Here is a 25,900-nt window from a genome sequence, read left to right as displayed (position 1 = left end):
CTTTCTGATGGTTGGATTATGTTTAACAACTTCTGAGGGTGATGTTATCACAAGTATTATCTCTTCCCATCAATCTGCCAGCTGTGCTGTTTTGTGTCAGTCATGTTGGCACTGATGAGAATTTTGGAAAAAAAAAACAAATGTGTTATTCTTATTTTTAAACAAACCGGCATTTTGATTTTTCCATTTAATTTTGTTTTCAAAAGCAGGACGTCACACGTCCAAGACATGTCCAAAAAGACAACTTTTTCTCATTGTTCTGTTGTTATAGTGTGTGATAGCATCAAACAAACTCCCATCACTGAGCTCACTTTCCCATTTGAACAGCGATAGTAGGTGTTAGAGGCCACCATGACCTGAGGCTGTTATAACCCACTCTGGCACTATTACTCATTTACACAAGACTTTTAAGTTTTCATTTTTAGTAGGTTAACTTTTGCAGCTCTGTGTCTAAGAGGATTTTTTTTTTCAAGCTTCCTTCTTCTGTAACATTCAGAGTCACACTGCATGAAATGTACATCTAAACTGAAATAGAAGCAGGATTTACATGAGCTGAGAGTGAAGTCACACTCTAATGACCCCCCTTCCTGCTAAGGCTCCGTCTCATGCTGTGGCCACTGAACCCAGTCACCATGGAGAGAAGCCTGCTGCAGCTGGCTAATACTGCTGGAAAAATGCTGGAGCAGAGCCGTGATAATAAAGCAGCCAACAACTGTAAGAGCCACTGTTTAACATGGTCATCACCGTGAAGAGAAGTTCTACACTTTCTCTCTTCCTGGACTTCAAAAAAGATATACTTTTTCTTTTTTTTCTTTTTGTTTTATGATTGAAAGGCCCTTTTACATTATTTTATTAGTACTAGTCCCCAAATTAGTGTCTAAGTTAATGATCTAAACCAAATCATCCTTTAGTAAAAATCAACTGTATTTGGTAAAACAAAAAACAAAACAGTTTTATTAGATCTGTGTTCCTTAAGAAATGAATATTTGAGTAAACAAAATTCAAGTCACTTAAAACCTGGTGGAGAAATGTTTGATAGATTATGTATTATAAATGTTTTTCTCCAATTTTGCCAAAGGTTTCAAACTTCTACCATAACCAAAAAGAGTGATCAGACCTAGCCCTTCAGTTTTTTAACTCCAAAAGTTTAACATTAAAAAACAACAACAATAAACAAAATAGAGAACCAGTATCAGACTTACCTGCTCCCAAGGTCTTGAGTGTGATTTAAGTTAACTTCCTGTATGTTCTTTGGGTTTGCACAGATGCTGTGGCCTTTTCCTAAAATATCCAGGGAGAATAATGGCTGAACAGCATCAGCTTCTGAACCTCTCTCAGCAGATGAATCATTAACAGAGAGAGGGCTAGTCCATTTCCTTCAGCTAATGAAGTCCTTACAGCTCACTCTTCTCCAGTTTAAATGTGTCTAAAGTGGCATAAAGACAGCTGGGGAGAGCTCTTTAACTGTAGTTATCTACTACTATCACAACATTACAGAAAAATAATGAAGTTCTTTCAGCCAAATTAACTAGAATATGAAATAAAGGAAAAGAGTTTGTAGATTATCTTTTTTCTAAAACTTTAAGGTATGTGTGTTCCTGCAAGTTTGTATCCCTGAAAATACTCTTTTCCAACACATAACCATCCTGTGAAGTTATGCATAAAAAAAATTCAAATATCTGTCATGTTTGGTCTGAAGTTGTTTTTATCAGAGAAGCCTCATTGATACACCCTTGGCTGGTAAATGAATATGACCCTTTCTTTGGCCCGTGCCTGCCTGTTGTTGACATCAAGAGATCTATTTTAATCTCGACTGCCAGCGGAGCTGCTGTTTGGTACCAGGACCCCCGGGAGCAGTGGATTGTACCATAATGTTCCTCAAACAATTAGTCAACTCGCCATGCTGTAATGGATTTTTAGTCAATTTGTTGCTGAGCAGACGTGTTTGGTGAGAACTATTTTATTGACTCATCTGTGGACCCCCCAGACCAGAGCTGTGTTCAACAGACATCAACAGGAAAGATTTAGCATCAGAGCTTAAAATGCAATTTAGTTTCTAATTACATCAGTAAACTTCCATTAAGTAAAAGGAGTTTGTTCATTTGTAGTAAACGAAAAAAATCTGCATCAGGGACACTGCCCTTATGTGGAGTATGAGGTCAAAGGTCAAACAAACATTAAAGATTCATTAAAAAGATTGATTAAAGTTTACATATCAAAGAAACAAATTTTATTTTTTTAAGTTAATTTTATGTTATAGAGGTCCCTTTGTTTCTTAAAGAACTGCACCTTTTGACAGTTATTACTTAGTTTCTGTCCTGGATAGATTGAAAAAATTTAAAGTTATACAAAAAGTTAAAAAAAAAGAATCTTGTATGCCTACATTTTAATTTATATGTGTTAACTAAAAGAAAAAAATATTCTTGATAAATTCTAATATATTCATATATCCTAAACTTTCATGCAAGATACAATCTCTCAGGTGCAATTCATGAGGAGTGAAGCACAGTGGAAATTATCACAGACATGAAGAACCAGTGAAATTTATGTTATTGTTTGACCTGTCAGACGTGTACTCAAATAAATCTCCCTGTTGCTGTCTTTTTCAGAAGTGTCGTCTACTCTTGAAATGTCTCATAATGTGTCAAAAATGCTGAGGTGTGTGGAGCACACAGTGGATAGATTTATTCTAGATAGTTGTGGTCAGGTCGCAACACAGTTGCACACACAAACTGTGCGCTCAGCTTGGAAGGTAAGAATATGTATTTCTCTCCTATGATAATTGGTAAAATCTATGAAATTTTAATTTGATAACTCAGTTTCTCTTATGAGGCTTTTTAAGATAGCTTAACTGGCAAGTTAAAGTCTTTTTTAAAGGTTTTTTTCAAGTATAAGAATCTTAATTAAATTGACTATGAAGAAATCCTTAGACTGATAAGTCAGTGATGAATCATTGACACGCTCTGTTAAACCCAACATTAATCAGGAGGTTTATTTCTTTATGCTCTTGATGCAGGAGATGTTTTTCCACCTCTAGATGGGATGAATATCTGAATTTTAAGCTTTTGGTCAATTCTTACATGGTAAATCACAAGTGTCTTTATCATTTGATTGGAATATAAGTCAACCATCAACAATTTCAAAGTAAAACAACATTTGTTTTTCTCATCATCTGACCTTGAACTCAAGATTTGTACTCTGCTCCTCTGACAAATGTTACCAGAAAACATTCAGAATGAGACTTTAAATGTCCTCTCTTTGCTAGCATAACATTGAAATATTCTTAACTTTTGTTTGTATGTGCATAGTTTTTTGTGAGGCTTAACCTATAACCTCTGACTGTTAGAGTCAAACCTGTTTTCTGAGATTATTGGTCTTACTATTCTAAAATTTGAGAATATTCTGAAAAAAAAGTTTGCAGAATTTCATTTTCTCTGTTCCTCTAAAAGACTGAACATTTGACTTGTTCAGTCAGGATGTCAGGAGCAAAGATCATGCTCTTCCTGCAGAGTCTGTCCCGGAGTAAACCTCTAGAGCCTGAGGGAGAGGTGTCAAACTTTCGCCGCTGTCTGACTACTCTGGACTTGGTGGCTCTCGGGGTGGGCAGCACACTGGGGGCCGGTGTGTATGTCCTGTCAGGAGAAGTAGCCAGAACTGTGGCCGGGCCGAGTATCATCATCGCTTTCCTGATTGCAGCAGTGGCCTCAATCTTTGCTGGACTTTGTTACGCTGAATTTGGAGCTCGGGTTCCTAAGACGGGCTCTGCTTATCTGTACAGCTATGTGACTGTGGGTGAGATCTGGGCTTTTATCACTGGCTGGAACCTTCTGCTGTCTTATGTTATAGGTACACATAAGAATTGTTAAATTACTGTCTAAAAAGTCTCATTTCCTCTGACTTTCTGTCTTGATTTTTTTCAAAATATGTCATAAATGTATAAGAATGTTGACTTCTGTGGTTTTTATCAAACTCTTGACCTTGCTGTGGTTTCCTGTGAGTTTTTACCCAAGTCTTATGTCCTGTTTTCTCCTTCAAAGGGACTTCAAGTGTTGCGCGAGCATGGAGTGGGACATTTGATGATCTCATTGGAAATGTCATCTCTAACTCTTTGGGCAAACAGGCTGCAATGGATTTACCGGGCTTAGCCCCTTACCCAGACTTCTTTGCGGCTGGCCTCATCATGCTCTTGGCAGGCAAGTTCATTGACCCAAACTTCTGAGGCTTTTTTAACAAATGTAAGAATTTATCATTTCAACTAACAGGTCTTAAATGGAAAGAAAACAGTGTGCTTTACAGTTTGTTTGTGTTTTTTCCAGGAATTCTTGCATTTGGTGTGAAAGAGTCAGCTATCATTAATAAGATTTTTACAGCAGTGAACATCCTAGTGCTGCTGTTTGTTATTCTCGCTGGAGTAATAAAAGGGGACATCAACAACTGGTACACTGGAGAAGAGTTTCTCTTTGATGGATACGAGTATGTGGCCTCATTTATTTTTTATAAACTGCACAATTAAGTAGAATACAACAGTGTTCCCAAACTTCTAAATAGAAACATTGGTTCATGGAGCATTGCTCAAACTTCTTTTTCTTTCAAAGCTACCTTCTTACCATGAGTTGTCTGCTTTTGTTGCAAGTCTACCTTGCGTAATGTTATGATGCTTTTAACTAATTAGGTTTGTAAGGATAAAAAAATTCCCTGGATCTGATAGAAATACTTCAGGTTTGATTGGTTTTTAGCTATAAAAATGTTTAAAACTTATAGTTTTTTATTATATTTGAGTTATCAACTATTGTAATGTCTTTTTTTTCCAGAAATCACACATCACTGAATGACACTTCCACGTTTGGCAGAGGAGGATTTTTCCCTTTCGGCTTTGAGGGAACATTAGCAGGAGCAGCTACATGCTTTTATGCATTTGTTGGATTTGACTGCATTGCCACAACAGGTAAAAAAATAACATGTATACATTCAGTCCAGTGAAAAACAGAAAGTTTAAGGGGATATAGGTTTATGAAAGACAGAAGTAACAGAAAAAATATATATAATTTTTTTTCTTAGGAGAGGAAGTTCAAAACCCTCAGAAGTCTATCCCTCTTGGGATTGTGGCGTCTCTCCTCATCTGCTTCCTGGCATATTTCGGCGTCTCCGCTGCTTTGACTCTGATGATGCCATACTATTTGCTCAGTGTTCACAGCCCACTGCCTGTGGCTTTTACATACATTGGCTGGGGCCCTGCAAAATATGTGGTGGCTGTGGGATCCCTGTGTGCTCTGTCAACAAGGTAAGGGAAGCACAGTGTGCTATTCAGAAACACACAGCCCCATTCAGCACGTCAGCTCTACATCAGATGTGCATCAGTTAATTCTGCATGAATCTCACTCCATATCATTCACATGTAGAGTTCAATAGATAAAGATAATTTGAATCACATCTTCAGAGTAAAACAGAAACATACCAACATAAATAATGAAGTGATTACTGAGCATTTATTGGAGTTTTTTACTTCAGCCTTCTAGGATCAATGTTCCCAATGCCTCGCGTCCTGTTTGCAATGGCCAGAGACGGACTCCTCTTCAGACCTCTCAGTAGAATGAGTGATAGACAAAGTCCTGTCATAGCAACTCTGGCTTCAGGGATTGTTGCAGGTGAATCTGCTCATGATAGTCTTGATAATGTGCAAATATTTCTTCAGGCAGTGGAGCCAGGAGCTGGCTCCACCTCTGAAATCTGATTCCCCAGCCCTGGCTACCTTTTTAGAGACGACAGTGAAAATTGAATTGAACTGAACTAAAATGACTTATTATTATTATTATTATTATTATTATTATTATTATTATTATTATTATTATTATTATTATTATTATTATTATTATTATTATTATTATTATTATTATTTAATGTTTATTGGTACCTAAAATTGTTACTGTTGGACACATCATTTTAAGTCCTTAAAAATATACATCACTTTGGACAAAAGCGTCTGCTAAATGAAACTGTACAAGTGTTTAACTGTAAATATAATTTAACAGATCTTAGTTTTGTCTCTTTATTAAATAGAATCTTTTAGGGTTAAGAAAAATGATATGCAAGAATATGACTTTTTTTTTTTTTTTTTTACCCTATTTTATTTTGTTTTTGTATCCTTTGAAATCAGAGTTCCATGTAGATGTGATTAATTGAGATATCACACCATGGTTGGAATAAGCCCCAAATGTTTACCCAGCTAGGCCACTCCTACAAAAGTCAGTGGAATAGTTTGACAATCCTTGTCACAGAAGTTTCGCTCAACCACTGTTTTCCCCTTCTGGAGAAAGACTTCCTCATGAGTCAGTTTTTGTCAAAAGTCAATGTTTTATTTTCACGCTGTCGTACAGAGATGTTTACATGTGTCATCTGATGTGGGAATTATAATTCTATCCCTTCCTTTTCAGCTATCATGGCATTGTTGTTTGACCTGAAGGCCCTGGTTGACATGATGTCAATTGGAACCCTCTTTGCCTACACACTAGTTGCTATATGTATCCTCATATTAAGGTATGATTTATCCTAAGGGTGAACCTAATATTATATGACCTAAAAAAAATGTCTTTAATTTGTAACACAAGAAAGCCAAGAAGCCAAACTTTCAGAGTGTTTCTGTATTCAGTATTGCATGTGAAGTTAACACAGTTATTACATGTTTTAAACTTTAATTCATCACTTTTACAGATATCAAACGGACCTCAATGAGGATTCAGGTTTCAGCAAAGCAGAGCCTTTCACGTTTGCTGGAGTCTTACATCCTCCCTTACAGGCCACAACACGAACATCAAAAAATGTGTCTTTTTTTACTATTTTGATGAGTAAGTGACCATAAACAAAACCCTTACATATGATACTGATTGAATGGGTCAATCATTAATTCCCTTTGAACTTTGTGACCCCCCACAGTCTTTTTAGCTGTCAGTCTAAGTCTGCTTATATCCGGGACAACGGACTCCCTGCAGGCCCAGGAGTGGTGGAGTTTACTTTGTGTCGCTATAATTGCTCTGATGTTGGCTGTCATCATCTTGATCATATGGAGACAGCCACAAAGTACAACAAAAGCTGCTTTCATGGTATGCTCCAATACATTTCATTTTGTCATACTTCCTCTTTCAACTTCCAAGGTCTAAACAAGAAGTTGGTTTGTTTTTATTTTTTATAGTAAAGCTGCTCTTTTGTATGTACAGGTTCCTTTTGTGCCATTGCTCCCTATTTTCAGCACCTTTGTCAATGTATACCTGATGGTTCAACTTGGCTCAGACACATGGATCCGCTATGCTGTGTGGATGGCAGTAGGCATGTGGAAAATATCACAACAAAATACATATTTCCACTGCAGCAAAAATTTCCTAAAACACTTTGACAATAAGCATGTAAGACTATGTATATCTTTTCTTTAAACAGGTCTGATTATTTACTTCTGCTATGGTGTCCAGCACAGCGTCCAGAAACAAAGGCTTCAAAATTCACACAACCAAGTCAGTATCCACAGCATCACTACCACCATGGAGGAAAACTCTGAGCCTGGACATGATTTAAATCATTAAACTTTTCAGAAACAACTGCAGACCTCTTTGTTTGTGTATTTTATTTATTATGTTGTGTTTTAGCTTACTATTCTGGTTACAAATACATCAGCTATGATGGCAAAGTGTCACTTGTCATAGACCTTATTACAGTACAGTCTGTCAAACCTTGTTACCTCAGGTAAATGAATCAATCAACCTTTCAGTTATAGGTGAGAGATCATTGGGGACAGCCCTCATTTATGATGAGCTGAAGAAGCTCAGTCCTGGACCCTGTGAAGGTGGAGGCTGGCTGACTAGAGAATGATGGACAAGCTGTCATCATCTGTTTTCTTTTGGACCTTTTACTTTCTATACACTTTCTTACTGTAGTTTTCTTAGTTGCTGCTGTGACTCCTCCTGATTTTCCCTCTGCAATAAATAAAGTATTTTCTATTCTTTTCTATATGGGGTCAAATAAAATAGCAGTTACAGGACTGTCAATGAATAAGCCATAGAAAAAAAGATGCACATTTGTTAAACAGAAACAGAAGTTTAGAGGTTTAAAATCAAACCTCTCTAATGTCCTACGTGCCTGTAAATTATGTCATCATGTTCCATATTTCAAAACAGATATAAAGACTGCCTCCACACACCTTCTTAGTGCAAGAACAAATAACACCTTGTTTCCATAGGGTCAAAACTCAAGTAACACTAGAAGAAAATGTAACAATTTCTCAAGCTAGTAAAACTTTCCACACAATCTTTTACCAAAAACTATGTGATTGATTTATATCACCCTCTACTATTAAAAAGTATTGGGTGTAAAGTAGGATATAGGAGTACAATAAACACACATTTAAGTGTTTTGGCTAAACAGGTATCCGTTTTTTGTGGCTCATCCAAGACCTTACAAACCAGCATCTGACCACCTTAATTTTTACTCTCTTTCTTACTTTGATTTTCCGTGCATTCAAATCAATGTAAACCAAACCACACCATCGCACAGTATCGCATATTTGTTTACAACCGTAACAGGAACTCTTGACAGACGTCGTTGTTTCTGGGAGTACCGTTTAGGAAGCTTTGTAAATCAGCCAATCAGAGAGCTTAGATTTGAGTCTAACGTCACTACCTCTGACGAATCAGCGCGTCGCTCAGCTGTGAGCCGCGTTGTTCAAAAACGAAACGCAGTTAATCCAGAGCTCAACGTGTCCGTGATAGTTTCAGGGTAGGTCGATTTAAACCTCCAGTTGAGTTCTAAACTCAGCCAGGAAATTAACGATTTGGAGAAACTACAGATCCTTTGAGATATTTTTGGTGAGTAAAATACATCTCGATGTTTGATTTAAGTATTTCATTGGATTAGTCTAAACAACAAAGATAGCTCCAACGCGCTACTACTCAAAGATGTCTGAAATTTAACTTTAGTTTGAACCAGCGACAGGACCACAAAAAGCAAAGTAGTTACATCGAGACTTTTTTTAAAATGTTTGTTTGTCCATTATAAACCAAGGATAGGTTTACATTGGCTTTACGTGACCATGTCACTCGATCTTTTACGTATAAAGTTGTACAGCTTCAGTAGATAAAGGCGGATAAATCTTGAGTTTTGCTTATATGCGTGAAAACTAACTGTCTGACGTTAGCCTTATTCTGGAGTTGAAATTGTTGTCCTCCAAAAGGTCCAAACAGTCTGCTTCTTTATTGAAACCTTAGAGGTTACTATTACCGTAAGTCCACTTCCTATGTTCAGCCGCACAGGGATCTCCCATATTCAAACAGATGTATTATGGAGCAACTGCTGTAGGAGTTGTGGCCTGATAGACACGGGGAGTGGTTTAGCTTTAAGTTCTTGACTGGTTTGTGTCAGTTTCATCAGCCAAATAAAATACCTGCAGGAATAATCTTGGTTACAAAAAATATTGTTTCATCCCAGTTCTTGACATTAACAACAGAAGAGCTATATTATGCATGGTTGAGCTCTCTTAGCTGTTTTCTCCCAGAACCAACATTAATGACTTACCACTGGCTTTTGTTGACAGGGCTGAAAACTAAGAAAGACCAGTCCAATCTAAAATGTTTCTTGGACCCACATATTGTTAATATTTTAAAGTGAGCCGCTTCTTTACTTAATACCTAACGTGAAAGTTGACAGTCTTGTATGCACACATTTCCTGTTTGACTACTCCTGAATGGCAAAAAAGGCTCCATACAGTTTATGTGTTTTCTCTCTGTTAGGCGACACACCCTTATTTGAAATAATCCCAGTTGAGTTTTTGCATCAAGCTACAAATCATCACTTTGTCTTTACTGATGTGTTTGCTCTTTGTCATATTAAAAACAGTTGACAGAATTATTTATAATGTATTTGTTCATTAATCTATCCTTATAATTACATATCTATATCCTGTTGCTTTATACAGATGTGACATTAATGGCTCAATTTAAAAGGTGTTGAAATTACATTCTACTCATCAAGTTTTAATTCGAAATAACAGGCAAGCATGGCGCTGTCTTTGTCCTCTCCATGTGGAATCCCCTACGACGAGGATGAGGAGGTCGCTGTTTTTGAGTCCACAGCTGCAGAGCTTGGAGGCCCTGCTAGACCACGTCTCCCAGAGATCTCTGTGATTTCTCCTGGTCTGGACCCTCGTCCATCCACTGCTTTCTCAGTAAGGGGCCAAAACATTTGCTGTGTGGAGCTTTATTGAATATAAATAAAAGTACTGTAACTTCTATTAGTAGCCATCACTGCATCAGTTCTAATATTGACTTGTATTGCCTTCTATTTTTTTATTAGTTTTGTGAATAGTTTAATGGTTCCTGTTTTTAAATTATTCTGCTTTTAATATGTGATTCCAGAAACAAGCGGGGGGACAGGAGAATTGTGATGAGGGGAAAACGGAGAAGGTGAAAGTTTTTCTGCGTGTTCGTCCACTCTCTGAGGCAGAGAGAGACAAGGGAGAAGAACAGGTGAGCTTACAAACCCAACCAACAACCTCACAGCCATTTTAAATCCCCTCTGGGTGTTTTTTTCCTTTTTTGTTTGTGTTCACTGCTTTTAGTACACTTGTACCCTGAGCTCAAGATCTGCTCTGTTTTTTAGGGATGTGTGGCTGTCCAAGATGACGAGACTCTGCTGCTTAAAGCTCCAAAAGAATCTCAGAACATGAGGACTGCAGAGAAGGGCATCACCCAGAGCATGCACAAGTTTAGTTTCTCAAAGGTAGGGCAGTTACACTTGCACATGGTGTTGAGAACTGTGTTTATCAGACCTACATAGATAAAGGTTAAAAGCATTTATTACAAGTTGTTTATAACCAGATTGGTTAATTACTAGTTAGATGGGTCTGATTTGTAAACAAAGTAGCAGGTGTTGTAATAAATATGGGGACACTGATTTGTTTTTGACCTCCCAACTTCCACAGATTTTTAGCCCAGAGACCACTCAGCAGCAGTTCTATGAAAGCACAATGAAGATGATGGTGAAAGATGTGCTTCAAGGAGAAAACAGACTCCTCTACACTTATGGTGTTACCAACTCTGGGAAAACTTACACTATTCAGGGTAAGTTTTTATTTCTGCTTTGGACTGCTCTATTGTCAGATCAGTGCATAAATGTTATTTGTTTTTGCTGCTGACATTTAAAAAAGAACAAATTGCTCAAACTTTGACCCACAGGCAGTGGACGAGAGGCTGGCCTGCTGCCTCGGGCTTTAGCGTCCCTGTTCAGGAAACTGCAGGGTCGCCTCTATACTGCCATGGACCTCAAGCCGATCATGTTTCAGGATGTGAGAAAGCTCAACTCTGGTGAGGTCAAAGCAGAGGACATCCGCAGAAACTCTCTGCTCAAAGAGGTAAACAATGAAACCTTAAGGGGTCTTTTAAAATGAAAACTGTCATTGCTCTTAGATTCCCAGTGTCTTATACTGCAAAGTTTATGTTAGCAATAAAAATAGGTTCATATCTGCTCCTGCAAAATGTAAAACTACAAATCTTGAGATCCTCAACCCACACATAGACCAGACCTAAATCTATTTTAGTACCCTACAAACTGTAGCTGAATCAGATTTATCCGTTTTTAACCATTTTTTCTGTTCACTAGTCGTAGCCTCAGCTAACCACCAAGCTATAAATGTCAAACAGAACCCGACTTACCTCTGTTTTTTTTGGGCTGATCTTATTGACCAAATTACTTACAGTTGCATAAAGATTTTTTTTCAGTCTCAGATCTGAGCTGATATTATCTCTGTTCCAGGATGAGAATCAAACCTCTCGTCGAGGTGGTACCACCAGTATCTGGGACAGTGGCGTTGGAGGACTTTCCTCAACATGTTCTTTTGCCACACAGCTTGAAGGTGAGAAAGTGGCATCAAGGTTGAGTGAAGGACAATATACGTTCTTAATTTTGGAAACGTGTGACTGAATGTTTCACAGCAGGTACCACACGTATTGAAGAGAAGGGGTGTGAGAGATTGAAAAGGGTTAATCTAGATTCATGAGAAATCTTTTTTTATTTTACTCTCTTTGCAGACACAGACAGTGTTTGTCTGGAGCCTGATAGTCTCTCACACAGCGGAGGAGATGATCTCGAGGAAGGAGTGCAGTTTTCTATCTGGGTATCCTTCTATGAAATCTATAATGAGTTCCTGTATGACCTGCTGGATGCTTCGCCCTCCCTGCAGCCAAGGAAAAGGATCACTCTGCGCCTGAGTGATGACAAGCAGGGCAACCCCTACGTGAAAGGTAACACTTTATTGTATTGTATAAACAGCTTGTTTACTCAAATATGAATCAGAACCTAAATCCAAGTGTCTCACTACCTTTTTCTGATGCATGTGACGCTTCTTAAAACCCTCTTTAAATAGCCCTTTTCCAGCACAGATCACTTTATTTAATGCTGACTTTAGCACCACTCTAAAAACATGACTGAAGAGAGGGTGAAATATTTTGTGCTGCTTTGTCTAAAGACTCAAAACGACATCACCATAGGCTTCAGCAGCCTTGTAAGAGCTCTATTGTTGCTGCTTCTCACTCTCGGAGTGTTTCAGTTTTTTTATTCTTCCCGTTCCTTCAGACCTCACCTGGGTCCAGGTCCGCAGTGCTGAGGAAGCCTGGAGGATTCTAAGGGCTGGGCGCCGTAACCAGAGCTTTGCCAGTACTCACCTTAACCACAACTCAAGCCGCAGGTAAGAACACATTCAAAGTCTTCCTGTTAAACAATAATTCTGAATTATTTTAACTTCTCTTTTATTTGTATCTGACCATAAATTTCTCACTTTCACAGCCACAGCATTTTCTCCATCCGTGTCCTGCACGTTCGTCCGGATGGAGATTCAAACATGGCCATGCACACCAGCGAGTAAGTCAACATGTAGTTGCTTAAAAAGAGTTTCAGTCCCTCACTTTAGTCCTTTGACGAGAACTGTTCCTGTGCTGTGTGGTCTTTAGATTGACCGTGTGTGATCTGGCGGGGTCTGAACGCTGTAAAGAGCAGCGAAATGGCGAGAGGATGAAGGAGGCCAACAACATCAACACCTCTCTTTTAACACTGGGACGCTGCATCGCTGCTCTGAGACACAACCAGAACAACAAGTATGTGTTCAGCCATAATCGTAACTCCTCTCTAAATTATTTTCATGTTAGCTTTGCAACAAACAAAAGTGTTTAATTATTGGTTTGTAAGTTCACTGATAAAATTACCAAAGCTTTTTACATAAGTTAAACTCTGCCTTTAATGCTTTAATACTTTAACAGGTCAAGACCTGTTCAAGTTGTGCCCTTCAGAGACAGTAAACTGACCCGGGTCCTACAAGGCTTCTTCTGTGGCCGAGGAACCTCCACCATGGTGGTCAACATCAACCCATGTGCCTCCGTCTATGATGAAACACTCCAAGCCCTCAAATTCTCAGCGATTGCCACTCAGGTAAAAACAAAAAATAACTTTTCTTGTCTTAAACTAAAAAAACTGTGCTTTTTCGAGCAACAGATAAAACAAAATGTTCCTCATGTCGTTTTAGCTGGTTCATGGTCCGTCTACAAAAACCAGAGTGGCCTACATCCTGTCTCTGCTACGTGAGCCATTAGCACACGGTAACGACAGCACAGTGATGGAGGAGGAGGAGGAGGATGAGAGTGATGTTGAAGATGGAGATGTCACCATGTTAAACACTGAGGTAAAGTCCTCTGCTACACTGAGTGAAAACTTAATTTAAACAAGTAAAAACTCAGAGACCACAGGAGTCTGGAACAGCCACTGCCTGTGTTCCTAACAGCTGATTGTTCTTTCAGGCTCTGCTGCAGGCCATCGATGTCCTGAAGAGAGAGGTGCACCGCCAGCGGGAGGAGAAAGAAGTTCTTGAGGCAAATGTGAGAGAGCAGGTGGTCTCTGAAATGATGGAGGTCATCACTGGGATGCAGGAAGGCTTCAGGTGTGTCTGCCAGGTTTAAATCCGTAGTTTTAGGTATTAGTGTGGCTTTTTTAGCAATACCTTCAGTGCAAGAATTTTTCTCTCTAGACTGCAACACAAATGCTGGGATTTGAGTTGAATGCAGGTACTGACTTGTGATGTCTTTCTGATCTGTAGTGAGACACTTGAGGCAGAGAGAGCTCTACTTGAGCAGAGATATGAAGACAAAATAACAAACGTGCAAAAACATTTGAGAATTTTCTACAGCGAAGAACTAAAGGTAAAGCTTTAATCTCCCACATTTAATCATCTTCAAAAAGCAACAAAAAAAATTCTGACTGCTGTTGTTTTCTAATGATGTAGATATAAATGTGCTTTTCTGTTTAAGTCAAAACCTTGTACTGTTTTTGAATGTTTCTTTTCCATTCTATTTATAGGAGCGTGATCAGGAGATTGAAGCTTTGTCTGCTGCCCTTGAGAAGAAACAAGCGTCAGTCTCCATGTCCATGTCACAGATTGACCCTGAGGGACCTCGACGGTCTCAGCGACTCAACAGTCAGACTGAACTCAGCAGACTGAACTCTGAGCTAGACCAGTGTCGCGCTGAGCTGCTTGCAAAGACACAAGGTCAGCCAAAATATCACAGAACCTGGTTTATGTTTTCAGGTTGAGCTGTAGTTATTGATGGTTGACTGTCTTTTCTTTTGTCTGTGCAGAGGTGACAAGGCTGAAGATGCAGCTGGAAGTCCCGGGTTCAGCAGGCACCCTCACCTCTACTGTCGACCGCAAGCTGGAGGATGGTCAGCGGGTCAGTCAGTGGATATGCGCTGTTTGGAAAGCATTGTTGTTGTCTTAATAAAATAATAATAAAAAGTTCAACTTTCATGTGCAGAACCTGCGTCAGCTGCGCCTGGACCTGCAGAGGCTGGGATTGGACCTACAGTCTGGTGAGCGAGCATGCTGCCGTAACACTGGAGGAGAGAAGCTGCGCCAGGCATTGACAGCTGCAGATGAGACCCTCGCCAAACAGGTACAAACAAAGCAGTATATGGACGATATAATGTAAATAGAGATGGGTAACGAATTAGGTACTTCTATAGGTACTGACCAAATTCAGTCCAAAGCACCGTGTACCGATTCACGTAAAATCAAATGGTACCACGTTAAGGTGCCTAAACACATCCTTGTGACTGTGAGATGCTGGATAAGAACACAGCACTGCAAGGTTATATATTGAGAAATAAAAATGTTAAATTGAAAAACTTTAAGAAAACTTTTAAATATTTTTTGTAGAGCTGATCAATTAATGGAATCTAAACCGACATCGCAATATAATATTATCCAATTTTCAAATAGCAAAGGCTGCAATTTAAAAACAGTTTTAAAGTGCATTCAAAAAGTGCAATCCACAAGTATGCATATTTCACTGGTTTAGCCAAAACTTTGTTTTTATTTACATTTCTGCTCTCATTAGTTTGTGTTTTGTTACTGATGAGAGATCATTAGGTTTTTCTACATTTGATATTCATATTTATGTTCACACAGTGTTTCCATTTTCATTTAATAAAACAGTCCACTCCACATGTTGACATAGTTCAGTGGTTGAGCCAGAGAATTGGTCGTCTTTACATTTCTGCTCTTTATTGAGTGAGAGATAGATAGCAGAGATGACTCATATTTAATTTTCAGATTATTGTTCATACCAGACCCCTTGTACTGCAGAGCTTTGTTCTCTGATTTTATTTAAGAAAATTAGTGATTTTTTATATACCACATCTACAAGGCTTGAAGTTAAATCAATCAATCAATACTCTACTGTGATTTAAATAGTTAAAGGTACGTTATACATATCAATTCATTTATCAGTTCATCTCATTTCATCAAAACACGTAGGTCAGGCCGACAAAAAAGACTTGTTTATATGTTGACAGTCTTCCTTGTTGTGTTGGTCATACTATACAATGATTTATTGCTTGTGTTAAGTGAATAATGAAGAAGACCCCCCCCCCCCCCCCGAAAAAAAAAAAATCACATGCTAAATCACAATCTTGGTAAAAAAAAATTCAGTTATTCAGACTTCAAAAGAAATAAAGACCTGATTTTAGAGTTTTCAAATCAATCAAACCAGATTGTTGTGCAACTGAATATAAGCAGCAACTTATTAGAGTCTTAAAGTTCAGTCCCCAATTTAATTACTGTCTTTTTTTCCTTCTTCTCTTTTCACTAACAATTTTTATGCACAACCAGCTTGTGAACTAAATCTAAGTTCCTAACATCTACACTGGGTGATTTCTCTGTAAAGGCATGTTTCAAGTTTCACTTTGCTTGACTTCCCTCTCTCTCAACCTTCCACCTCATCTCTCACCGTCACTCCCACTCTGCGGCCTCATCTAACCCTGTCCACTGACTTCTTCTCAGGACCAGATTCTCGTGGAGCTTCAGAATGGCCTGGTGCTTGTTAAGGCTGACTTGAAGCGGAAAGCAGAGAGTCTGGCAGCGCAGTCAAACTTCAGCCAGCCCCAGCTGCCCAACTCCGTCCCCTCCACAACTCCAGGGTCCTGTAAGAAGAGAGGCTGTGCAGCTGCTGTGCCGAGCGATACCGAGAACCGACCTCCACAGAAACGTCCCTTTTTCCAGTCCCTGTTCCCCACACGCACTCCAACACGCAAATACAACACTCGAGCGTGTCAGGAAGCAAACACTCCTTACTCACAGATCCTGAGGTCACGACAAGCATCTCCCCCACCTAGCCCTCTCCTCACCCCTCGCAGTCACAGGGGGAAGTACTGAGCTCTTTGAGAGGAGGTCTGTCATTTTATACACTATGCAAAACAAGTTGTATTCACTTTTACTTTCACTTTTCACTTTTGTTTTCTTTTTTTGTACACTGCAGTTAACTTGTTGAAATGCCAAATAGATTTTGATTTTCCTGCCAGTGAAACATTTATGCTTTAAAAGGGTTTGTGTTCTTTCAGAGAGGTGCAGTGCTCTCTGTCTTCCTCATGGTTCACGGTTTGAATAGCAAGAATAGTGCATGTGTTTATCAGCTGTGCTCCCTTTGCCTTCACTGTAAATATTTTTTCTGTTATAAAACATTTTTAAAAACTATTTTCACTCTAAAGACTATCTTCTGCTGTAAATATCTGTATATTTTCTGTATGGTTTTATTGAATCTGCAACATTACAACAATAAAACAAAAAAAAACTGACAGGCTGTGTGTAATGACTATGCTTTTATTTCAACTATTCAAACATGTAGAAAGCATCACTGAGGCACATCTTTTTGACCAAGGTCTAACTACAACGTGTTTGTGTAGTCTTTGTCCTACATGTTGTGTGGGTACATGTCCTGCAGATATATGAAAGTGACTCTTCTTTACATTTTTGAACACCACTGACCTAGGTTTGAGTTTTTTGATTTAAAAAAATGTATTCCAAAACTTCTTTGTTCACTATGTACAAGTCAAACTGCCTGTAAATCACTTTTCATATACATTTCATTTTCACCTTTTTGTTTGAAGTGCATTAAATACAAAATGACCAAGATGGCAAATCATACAAAAAACAAGAAAAGCAAATTTAATGTCAACATATTTCTGTGCCAAGATAATTCTTCCAGACACAAACCTCCTCCACCTTCTTCACAGAACGCTCATATTGTCCACATTAAAGCCAGTGAAGGACAGGATGGGTGTCAGGGTGTGAAGGAGATGAGGTTCAGCGGCGATACCCTCCTGACAGGTGTGTTATTATTTGAGAGTGGAGCAAAGAGGTCAGCTGACGGTGTCTCAATCTGATCTCTCACCAGTGAAATCTGTCTCAGCAAAGCCTTTCCCTCTTCCCGAGCCTGTGAGCAGACCAACAACATCAGCTATATGTGAAACAAATACTGAACCTACTACACAACACAGCACAGATAATTCAGATTTACTTACATCGTTGTAGTCACAACAGCGCTGAGCGCAGAGAGACGCCTCGTCGTAGAGTTTGTTCTTGAAATAGTGCTGACCCAGGTACCGCAGGGCTGTGCTCACCTCAGCATGCTCGAGTTGTTCCTTTAATGACAAGATCAAAATAATACAAATCTCTAAAAGAAAGGAAACAAAACAAGTGCATTTTTTCCTTAACCAACTGGCAGATTTTCTTAAAACTGCTTACCCCACAAGAGAAAATGTCCTGGATGTAAAGCATGTAACACTGTGCAGCATCATCGTACTCGTTCAGCTGTTCATGGAGCCTGCCAGAGGAATCAATACACACAGTCAGCTCTTATTTTTGAACGATACAAATACATGCTGACACATGACAAAGAAAACCGGCTTCAGGTTTATTTTTTTACTTTGTTCTAAAAAACAGGATGTGAAATACTCGTGTGCAGACATAAGATCTCTCATTCCTTTCTCTATTTGGAGAGACAGACACTCACTTTGCCAGTTTGAGCAGAGCCATTTTCTCCACATCTCCAACAGAGTATGCCCTCCAGTAACACTTCACAGAAACAGAATGTTAACGCCTTTTAGACACAAAAACACACGAATGTGTAACAAACTAAAAAATCAATGACAGTAATAACTTGTCTACCTTCTTCGCTTCCACCTGCTGAGACAGTTTTTCGTAGCTTTCACCGAGTGCAACCAACATGCGAGAGTCATTGGGCCTGCAAAACAAATCACAGTTCGCCAAACCTTGTACTTTCTGAGCTTTGCATAGGGAAAACATTTAGGTCACATAGTTTCCATATTGAGAAAAAAACTGGTAAAAGAAAATCTCTTTTTTTTTTCCTCTCACCTGAGCTGGTGGGCCTTCCGATAATAGTACAAACAGTAAAAGGGCATCTTAAGGATCTCATACGTCTGACCAAGGCCATACCAGGCTCGGTAGTCCCGCTTGTTCACTTCAATGGCGTGCCTAGTAGAAAAATGGCGAGAAAACAAAACTCATGATAAAAATGTGCCACTGCTGTGAAGTGTCTGACAATAATTTTCTATCTTCTTCATGTTGAGTCTGACCTGTAGGCCTGGATGGCAGCGGACGTGTTTTTCATTTCCATGTATTCGTGGCCCATGAGGGTCCAGGCTCCGAGGCAGCGAGGGTTCAGTTTGAGAGCTCGCTGGAAGTACAAAGCAGCTTTCTCATGTTGAGAGCGTAAGCTGTAGTAGTTACCTGTGGGTGAGACATTTGATATGGACAAAGAAAAAGAGGTCAGCCAACATCAAAGAAACTGCAAGCTGCTTTTTATTAATCTTTTGAGTCTTTAATCAATATATTAATGACTATTTTTCTTGTGGACTTTTGTAAACTGAACCATTAATATTGATCATACTGGCTCAATACTTACCAATGACACAGCAGGTCTCTACTCTGTACTTGTCGATCTCCACCAGGTTGTGGGCCAAGTAGCTCAATTCTGGCTTCATGCTCTGTGAAACAAAACTCTTTGTTATATTTTAGGGCAAAAAGTCACAGGTATACACTCAGAACAAACTTCCTCTATGTTAATTGACAAAGCATTGCATTATTACAGAACTGACTTTGACATAGAGCAGGTTGGAGAATGTGTCCATGTTGTCGATGCGAAACGGATCCTGCTCCCTCAGCTCATTGAACAGCGCCAAAGCTTGGTCAATATCTGAAAAAAGAGACAGAGAACTTGGACATGTCTCCAAATAATTGCTGACAGGGAAGCTTGTGTTCAGTTGCAGAAGACAAACCTCTGATGTTGTGGTAGGCGACAGCAATCTGGGAGATGATGTAGGTGCTCTTAGAAAAGCCGGCCTCCATTAGGTTCTGATATTTCTGTAAGGCTTCTTTGATCATTTGCAGCTCTGTGAACATGTGGGCCATGAAGAAGTCTTTAATCCAGCAGTCAGGCAGGGACAGCGACTTCAGCTGCGGGAAAATAAATAGGATTATTACAGAGTGTTTTTTAGCCTGTGTTTCCACCTTTCTTGAAGAATTTGTATTAAGTGGATATAAGAAAAGTTTGCTTTCTGTCTGTCTGAGTGTTGACTGTACATAAGTGACTGGCCTTCATCTCCTTCTATTGTCAAAGAAGTTAAGCCAAAAATACAACTTTGGTGTGGGTGATGAACTTTGGACACTGACAGTTGAGAAAAGTTTAATGGCACTTGTGTTCATCACATTTCTTCTTCTCCTCTGCTAATCCAGGGAAAAAAATTAAAAGAGCCCACAGCACTAACAATAGAGTATCTGAACTTTTAGTAACCATCAGTGCATGCATCAACACAAGGACCTGCTGTGCTTGGCCTGAAACATCTTTGATGCTGACTCCTGTGGTTTAATGCATGTCTTGGTTAGTGGAAGGAGTTTGATGTCATTTCAAGCAGTCAGATTGCTTCTACGTATGCCTTTGTTCCACCAGCACAGTGTGTAATAATCAAGGCAGTATTTTGGCTTCATATTTTACAATCGGATCAGCTTAAAGGTGCAATGCAGATATTCAACTATGATCAATAGTTATTAGAGTATGCAGGCTATAAGGTCTGTGCTGCAGCCAGTCATCAGGGGGAGCTCCAAAAGTTTTGGCCTTACTTTGAGGGAGCCATAGCGCTGTCCGTATCTACTGTCTGTGGGTCTGACACATTGTGTGTAGTTCAAATATTATGTGTTTGCATGGTGAAAGTTGCTTTTAGGCCAAACGGTCACTGTGGACCTGAGCAGAGTCGCTTCACTAAACAATCTAATTTGCTATTTGTTAATTTGTAAACAAAGGTTACCATTTCAATGTTAGTGACAAGGTTACTGAGCTCCAGCCAGGCTCCCCAGTGAAGAGGGAGTGCATGAATTGCTTCAACAAACACCTCCACTGCCTCCTTCAGCAGATCCAGCTTTCGTAGCACCACTCCATACCTGTGTTTATACACACACACACACACACACACACACACACACACACACACAAACACAAACACGCATGTTTACAGTTAATTAGCAGAGCTCAGCACAAAGTGGGGCCAGTATTTACACTTTGGAGGAAAGAATCTTACAGGTATAAAGTGAATCCGTCCAACTCTCCAGCTATATGTTTCTTACTGAGCTCAACCCTCAGTTCTCGCAAGGCTTCATTTCGCACTTGGCCCTTCTCAAGAGGACCTGGAAACACAAAATATATTTGGTGTCAAATGATTACTTAGGTAATTCAGTTCCTCTGTTAAAAACTAAAAATGACAGGTCCTCACCTAAACTGTCCACAGTCTCATCATCCTTTTTCTTCTCCCCTGACTGAAGACGGAGAAGAATAAATTCAAAAGGGGTCACAGTGAGAATAAGAAGATGTGAACATGCCAGACATGTAGAGAATCTTACCAGATAGCGAGAATACATATAGAGGAAATAAGCCTTCTGGCTGCAGCAGCCTTTCAGAAAGTAAGCAGCACGGTCATACTCTTTCAGGTCAAAGTAAGATTTGGCCAGTGTGAGTGCATCCAGGTCTTGTGCATCTTCCTGTATTTGGAGCACAAAGACAGAACATAAAAGAAGGAAACCCTCAAGGTCAACTTATCTAAGGTTACTTCATCATGTGAGATAAAACTTCCGAATCAACATAGGTGAAGATGAACTAAAATGTTCAAAACACAATTGATTGTCATTTACATCTCTATACAAAAAATGCCCAGCAGGGGGCAGTGTAGCCTTTATCAAAAGACTAAATGCTGCTATTTTACACTTCATATAATGTACTTCATGCTTGTGTAAAATTGTTTTTTTGGAGTGAAAGCCTGTGTAGGTTAGGTCTCAACATATTCATTTTTACTGCTGTCAACACGCCCTGATCAAAGGAAGAAAACTGACAATGAACTGACCCAGAAACTAATACTGCCTGTTTGGTTAAAGAAGACACAATGGTACAATGTCAATGTTCGACAAGATACAGTTGGATAGGAGTAACATGGATGGGGTAAGGATTGATTTGTTCATTTGTAATGCTTGAATCATGGATAACAGAGGCTCTATCAAAAGAAATCAGACTTCTTCATTTGATAATAAGGTATCCACTGAAAGACATATGGAAAGAATCAGTAGATATCATTCAGTTTAAACAATTCTTCAATTGCACATATAACAGAAAACTTGAAGAAGCTGGTAGAAATTATATTGTATACATTTGCTAACCTCGAAAATATTACTTCCAACCCTAAAGCTGGTGTAAATAATGGTTGATAATGGGTTGATAAGTATAATTTACTTCATACACAACAAGTGACTCCCAGGAAACAAACCTCTGTAAATGCAGGTGAGGGGGGTAATTCATCCTTAGGGAGAGGGTCCAAGGCAAAGGCCAGTTCAGACGCCCTGAGATGTGTATAAAAAGAGAATTATTAAACAAAGCTGTTACAGCAAACAAACCTGTTACAGTGCTCATCTTGGGGTTACAACATTTGTGCTATTTCTTCAGATTTCTCAACGGAACAGGCATAAACAAAGTTTGTGTCTCGTCAAAGAATTTCCATCTGATCGGTGTTGCATTCTGCTATCTTCTTTATGTGATGTTTTACATCGTTGTTATTCCTGTTCTTTTGTTCTACAGGCCATGTAGAGGCACGAATAAAACACTTTAGACAGTTTTAACCATCTGAAAACTACATCCACATACAATCACATCTCTCAAACGTTTGAGAATCCTTCCTATACATACATAAGGAAAAATTCCCTCCTGTTTTAAAGAAAAAGAATACAGGCTCTTCAGGGTGTAAATAATTTACAAGTCAGGTTAACACAAGATTGTTATAATTGGTTATTTTTATTGAGACACTTGACAACAGCACAGCTAGCATGCTAACATACTGGATATTACCGCAAACCTTCAGTTACCGTGGCAACAGAACAGAAAGACAGGTAACCAATAGACCAGGAGTCACAGAAAAACTCACCACTTGGCGCTGTGTAAAAGTCCTCTTTCTTTACAAAGAGATATCACAGATATTAACTGTCTTTTGATTTGTACTAGGTCCCCAAACTCAGAACAGAGAGCCGCCATTTTCATATTTTATTTAAGCATGAGCGCTATTGGTGGTTACAAGCTTTACGACACGGTAGTCCCACCCATCAAGATTGACATCACTTCCTTACTTTCTGGGCATCAAAAATGAAAGTGTCGCATTGAAACATGTTTTATAATGTGTTTCTAATTGTGCCTACGTTGCTTTACTCAACTTAAATCTTTGATAAATACAACGGTAGAAAAAAATCGGCACTTTGAGTAAAAATACTTATTTTTGAGAGAGCAATTGCCTATCTCTGCATGTAATTTAACACAACCACAGACCATGGCCTTTACTCCCAGCCAAGTATGCTCTGTATGTAATCAGTCCCGTTTTCATAGTAATAATAATAATAATAATAATAATAATAATAATAATAAGAAGAAGACTTATTATTATTATTATTATTATTATTATTATTATTATTATTATTATTATTATTATTATTATTATTATTGTTATTATTATTGTTATTATTATTGTTATTATTATTAGCATATGAAAGCCCTACACTTTGATTAACATTCCCATACCATTTCAGCTCCCTCAAAATCCTGAGTGAGCTACCTTAAAACACATCAATCTGTTTGCCTAAATTGTCTGGTGATTAATCCCGCCATCATTTACTGAAGAAAAGCATTATTAGGAGTTTTGAATATGTATTGCTAAACTTAGTCTCTGTTTGAGTCCCCTGTCAGCTCAAGGTTTACAGAGCTTACAGCTCTTTCATTCCCCAAACTTCAAATACTGGATGTCCTCACCACTGGCCTGGGGCTTAACCCTGCTCTGCTGCAGGATTTTGAGATTTTACTTAAAGATCTGAGATCTAAGTTACTGATGTGAACAGAAATCTTTATGGTGAAGCTGCTGTGAAACTAAGTACATTTGGAAGCGGTCAAGTGTGAAATTAAATTTGGGGTTGCCTCACTTCACTGTCTTTAGTATACAAGTAAGACTGACCTTTAAGTTCTCAAATTCTTGTTGGTGACCTCTTTAATGTCCCTGTTACTATTTACAGTGGCAAAAATCCTAACTGGAGATCTATTTTTAGCCCTCTCTTTGTTAAGCCCTTGCCGTTGAAGAGTCTGACCACAAAGCTGCCTCCATGTAAAGAATCGAGTAGTTACTTAAACTTTGATCTATAGTACAGTCAAACTGCAGGATCTATGGGTAATTCATGTGAGAAGAGAAATGTCTCATAAATGAATCTAAAAATACAAAATGTCTGGTGTACCATGACTCAGTTAGACCCCTCACCTCCTCACTATTCAACAGAGTTCTGAGTGTTTCTCATCTTTTTAAAAGCATTGCTACAAACTTGCATCAGTTTCTGTAATGATTTCACAGGTAATGTAGCAGAATACACAATGTTGGTTCAAGTATTTTCAAATTTCAGGTCTTTATAAAGATATTTTTTCTGTGTGTCCTGCCAGAGCCCTGTTCTGTCAATAACACTAGCATTTGCTTTCATATGAACAGAAGTTACATATTCAATCAATTTCTTACCCAGAAGTGAGTTTTTAAAGGAGCAACTGCATCTTAAGTGTTTCTTGTGCCAGGAATGTGTCTTATTTGATTGCCTATCCTTCTCCTGTCACCGGCCCAGTGCTCAGTTCTGCTACACTGATGCAGAGCTGACACGAGTCATCATGTTCCTGTCCAGTAACATCAGCTGCATCACCCACTTTTTTAAAAAACACTGCACAGAAGAATTGCTTCAGTATATTCAGATTCTCATCTTTTTCTCTTAAGGCTTTGTTATATCTCAGGAATATCAATGGAACTATGATTACACAACATGGAGTTTTAATCACACTAAAACAGATCAGTTCAGTCATGATCACCAACTCCAAAGCTTTAATGGGGTAGGGGGATTTTACAATATCCAAATTCTTAAATGTATGTCATGAGAATGTGCTGCACAATAAATCCAGGAGCAGCACATTCCCTTCTTAGGGTAGTAAAACAGGTGTTCACATACTGAGCTGTCATTAAAGCTTCAGTGGCAACTGTCGGGGCACTTTGCTCAACTCTAGATGTTTCTCTTTAAAAATATGGACCAAGAAGCTCATGCCTACACTCTTTCTAACACACAAGAGTCAAAGACGAAGCATGATTTGCTCAGAAATGTGCAGGTCGAAGTATTGTATTAACATAATGGGGTTATTCATGAATAAAGGAGAGTGAATAGAGTTTATGTTCTGCTGTGTAAAGCAGAAAGAGGATCATCTATAAACTCCAATGCTGGACTAAGTTTTGGGTTATATTTGTAATATTTGATGATTACCCAGAAAAATAATGGCAGCATAGCACCTCTTTAGAAAAGCAATGCAGTGACTGCATTATGCATAAAAAAACATGTTCCATGCATTTATTATGGATGTTGGTAAAAAATCTGTTGAACTTATAAAGAACATGTTTCGCCTACTTTTTGAAACTTACAAAACAGTGTCTTACTGGGATCATTTTTTGTGCTTTTTTCATAATCTATTCTTCAATATTGCTCATTTTGATTTGGATTTTTGTGCTGACAACACAATCATAATATGTGCTTCGTCTACTCTAGCAAGTAAATGATGTACAAATTGTCTTCTACATTGTTTGGGTGAATCTTTATGAAAAAAAAAAAACGGTTCTAAGTGCCAATAAGATTAAAAAGATATATGCATCCAGGTTGAGAAGCTGTTTAAAGGTGAGAGTTGAAGTTGTACTCATAACACTGAAGCGATTGATTGTGTCAGATTTAAATATCTGGAATGTCTCTTTTTCCAGGCTGCATTAGAATTGGTCTCTGGTTAGGTTCTCACACACATCTCTATGAGTGAACAAGCCTGACTTCCTTATATAATAGCAGAGAAGAACATGACCTGCCATTATTTATGTTCTTTGCTGACTTCTAAAACTGTCAGGAGCTGGAACCTTCAGTCTCATGGACACAACAGTCCTCAAACTCACT

The 25,900-nt window shown here is 38.7% G+C and overlaps 3 protein-coding genes across 3 annotated transcripts; 2 read left to right on the top strand and 1 right to left on the bottom strand.

Annotated features, from left to right (window-relative positions):
• Nucleotides 1-3,476: 3,476 nt before the first annotated feature.
• LOC141791599 (cationic amino acid transporter 2) lies at nucleotides 3,477-7,581 on the top strand. The gene is made up of 11 exons (XM_074672172.1): nucleotides 3,477-3,846; nucleotides 4,038-4,193; nucleotides 4,317-4,473; nucleotides 4,812-4,945; nucleotides 5,059-5,281; nucleotides 5,509-5,645; nucleotides 6,432-6,534; nucleotides 6,709-6,842; nucleotides 6,931-7,097; nucleotides 7,212-7,320; nucleotides 7,429-7,581. Exons 1-11 carry the CDS (start codon nucleotides 3,477-3,479, stop codon nucleotides 7,569-7,571), a joined length of 1,833 nt encoding a protein of 610 aa, XP_074528273.1. The 3' UTR covers nucleotides 7,572-7,581.
• A 1,109-nt stretch (nucleotides 7,582-8,690) lies between these two features.
• Nucleotides 8,691-16,986, top strand: kif20a (kinesin family member 20A). Its single transcript, XM_074672763.1, has 19 exons — nucleotides 8,691-8,849; nucleotides 10,031-10,204; nucleotides 10,395-10,505; nucleotides 10,639-10,758; nucleotides 10,961-11,099; nucleotides 11,214-11,389; nucleotides 11,791-11,890; nucleotides 12,066-12,278; nucleotides 12,610-12,721; nucleotides 12,820-12,894; nucleotides 12,984-13,127; nucleotides 13,290-13,458; nucleotides 13,553-13,708; nucleotides 13,824-13,963; nucleotides 14,120-14,222; nucleotides 14,380-14,569; nucleotides 14,659-14,750; nucleotides 14,835-14,972; nucleotides 16,361-16,986. Exons 2-19 carry the CDS (start codon nucleotides 10,037-10,039, stop codon nucleotides 16,730-16,732), a joined length of 2,718 nt encoding a protein of 905 aa, XP_074528864.1. The 5' UTR covers nucleotides 8,691-8,849; nucleotides 10,031-10,036; the 3' UTR covers nucleotides 16,733-16,986.
• Nucleotides 16,987-17,037: 51 nt separating this feature from the next.
• On the bottom strand, nucleotides 17,038-22,984 carry cdc23 (CDC23 (cell division cycle 23, yeast, homolog)). Its single transcript, XM_074672764.1, has 16 exons — nucleotides 22,834-22,984; nucleotides 22,183-22,255; nucleotides 21,269-21,406; nucleotides 21,142-21,184; nucleotides 20,950-21,055; nucleotides 20,680-20,812; nucleotides 19,654-19,831; nucleotides 19,474-19,571; nucleotides 19,281-19,362; nucleotides 18,952-19,105; nucleotides 18,731-18,850; nucleotides 18,524-18,599; nucleotides 18,369-18,430; nucleotides 18,101-18,179; nucleotides 17,878-17,997; nucleotides 17,038-17,789 (listed from the first exon to the last, which is right to left on the bottom strand). The coding sequence occupies exons 1-16, from the start codon at nucleotides 22,944-22,946 to the stop codon at nucleotides 17,637-17,639; spliced, it is 1,728 nt and encodes a 575-aa protein (XP_074528865.1). The 5' UTR covers nucleotides 22,947-22,984; the 3' UTR covers nucleotides 17,038-17,636.
• Between the last annotated feature and the right edge of the window lie 2,916 nt (nucleotides 22,985-25,900).

The sequence above is a fragment of the Halichoeres trimaculatus genome, unplaced genomic scaffold (assembly GCF_033239565.1).
Source record: "Halichoeres trimaculatus isolate MK-OKI-2021-1 unplaced genomic scaffold, fHalTri1.1 fHalTri1_scaffold_6, whole genome shotgun sequence".
NCBI classification, from domain to species: Eukaryota; Metazoa; Chordata; class Actinopteri; order Labriformes; family Labridae; genus Halichoeres; species Halichoeres trimaculatus.
This window is presented reverse-complemented; position numbering and strand designations above follow the sequence as displayed.

Excerpts from the sequence above, each read along its gene's own strand:
- LOC141791599 (XM_074672172.1), top strand. The coding sequence starts at position 3,477 with ATGTCAGGAGCAAAGATCATGCTCTTCCTGCAGAGTCTGTCCCGGAGT. Across the intron at positions 5,282-5,508 it reads CTGTGTGCTCTGTCAACAAG|CCTTCTAGGATCAATGTTCC; the intron begins GTAAGGGAAGCA and ends TTTTTACTTCAG. Across the intron at positions 7,321-7,428 it reads TGCTGTGTGGATGGCAGTAG|GTCTGATTATTTACTTCTGC; the intron begins GCATGTGGAAAA and ends TTCTTTAAACAG.
- cdc23 (XM_074672764.1), bottom strand. The coding sequence starts at position 22,946 with ATGAAAATGGCGGCTCTCTGTTCTGAGTTTGGGGACCTAGTACAAATC. Across the intron at positions 19,106-19,280 it reads AGAGACCTGCTGTGTCATTG|GTAACTACTACAGCTTACGC; the intron begins GTAAGTATTGAG and ends TCTCACCCACAG. Across the intron at positions 18,431-18,523 it reads AGCAGGTGGAAGCGAAGAAG|TGTTACTGGAGGGCATACTC; the intron begins GTAGACAAGTTA and ends GTTTCTGTGAAG.
- kif20a (XM_074672763.1), top strand. The coding sequence starts at position 10,037 with ATGGCGCTGTCTTTGTCCTCTCCATGTGGAATCCCCTACGACGAGGAT. Across the intron at positions 10,205-10,394 it reads GTCCATCCACTGCTTTCTCA|AAACAAGCGGGGGGACAGGA; the intron begins GTAAGGGGCCAA and ends ATGTGATTCCAG. Across the intron at positions 12,279-12,609 it reads GGGCAACCCCTACGTGAAAG|ACCTCACCTGGGTCCAGGTC; the intron begins GTAACACTTTAT and ends CCGTTCCTTCAG.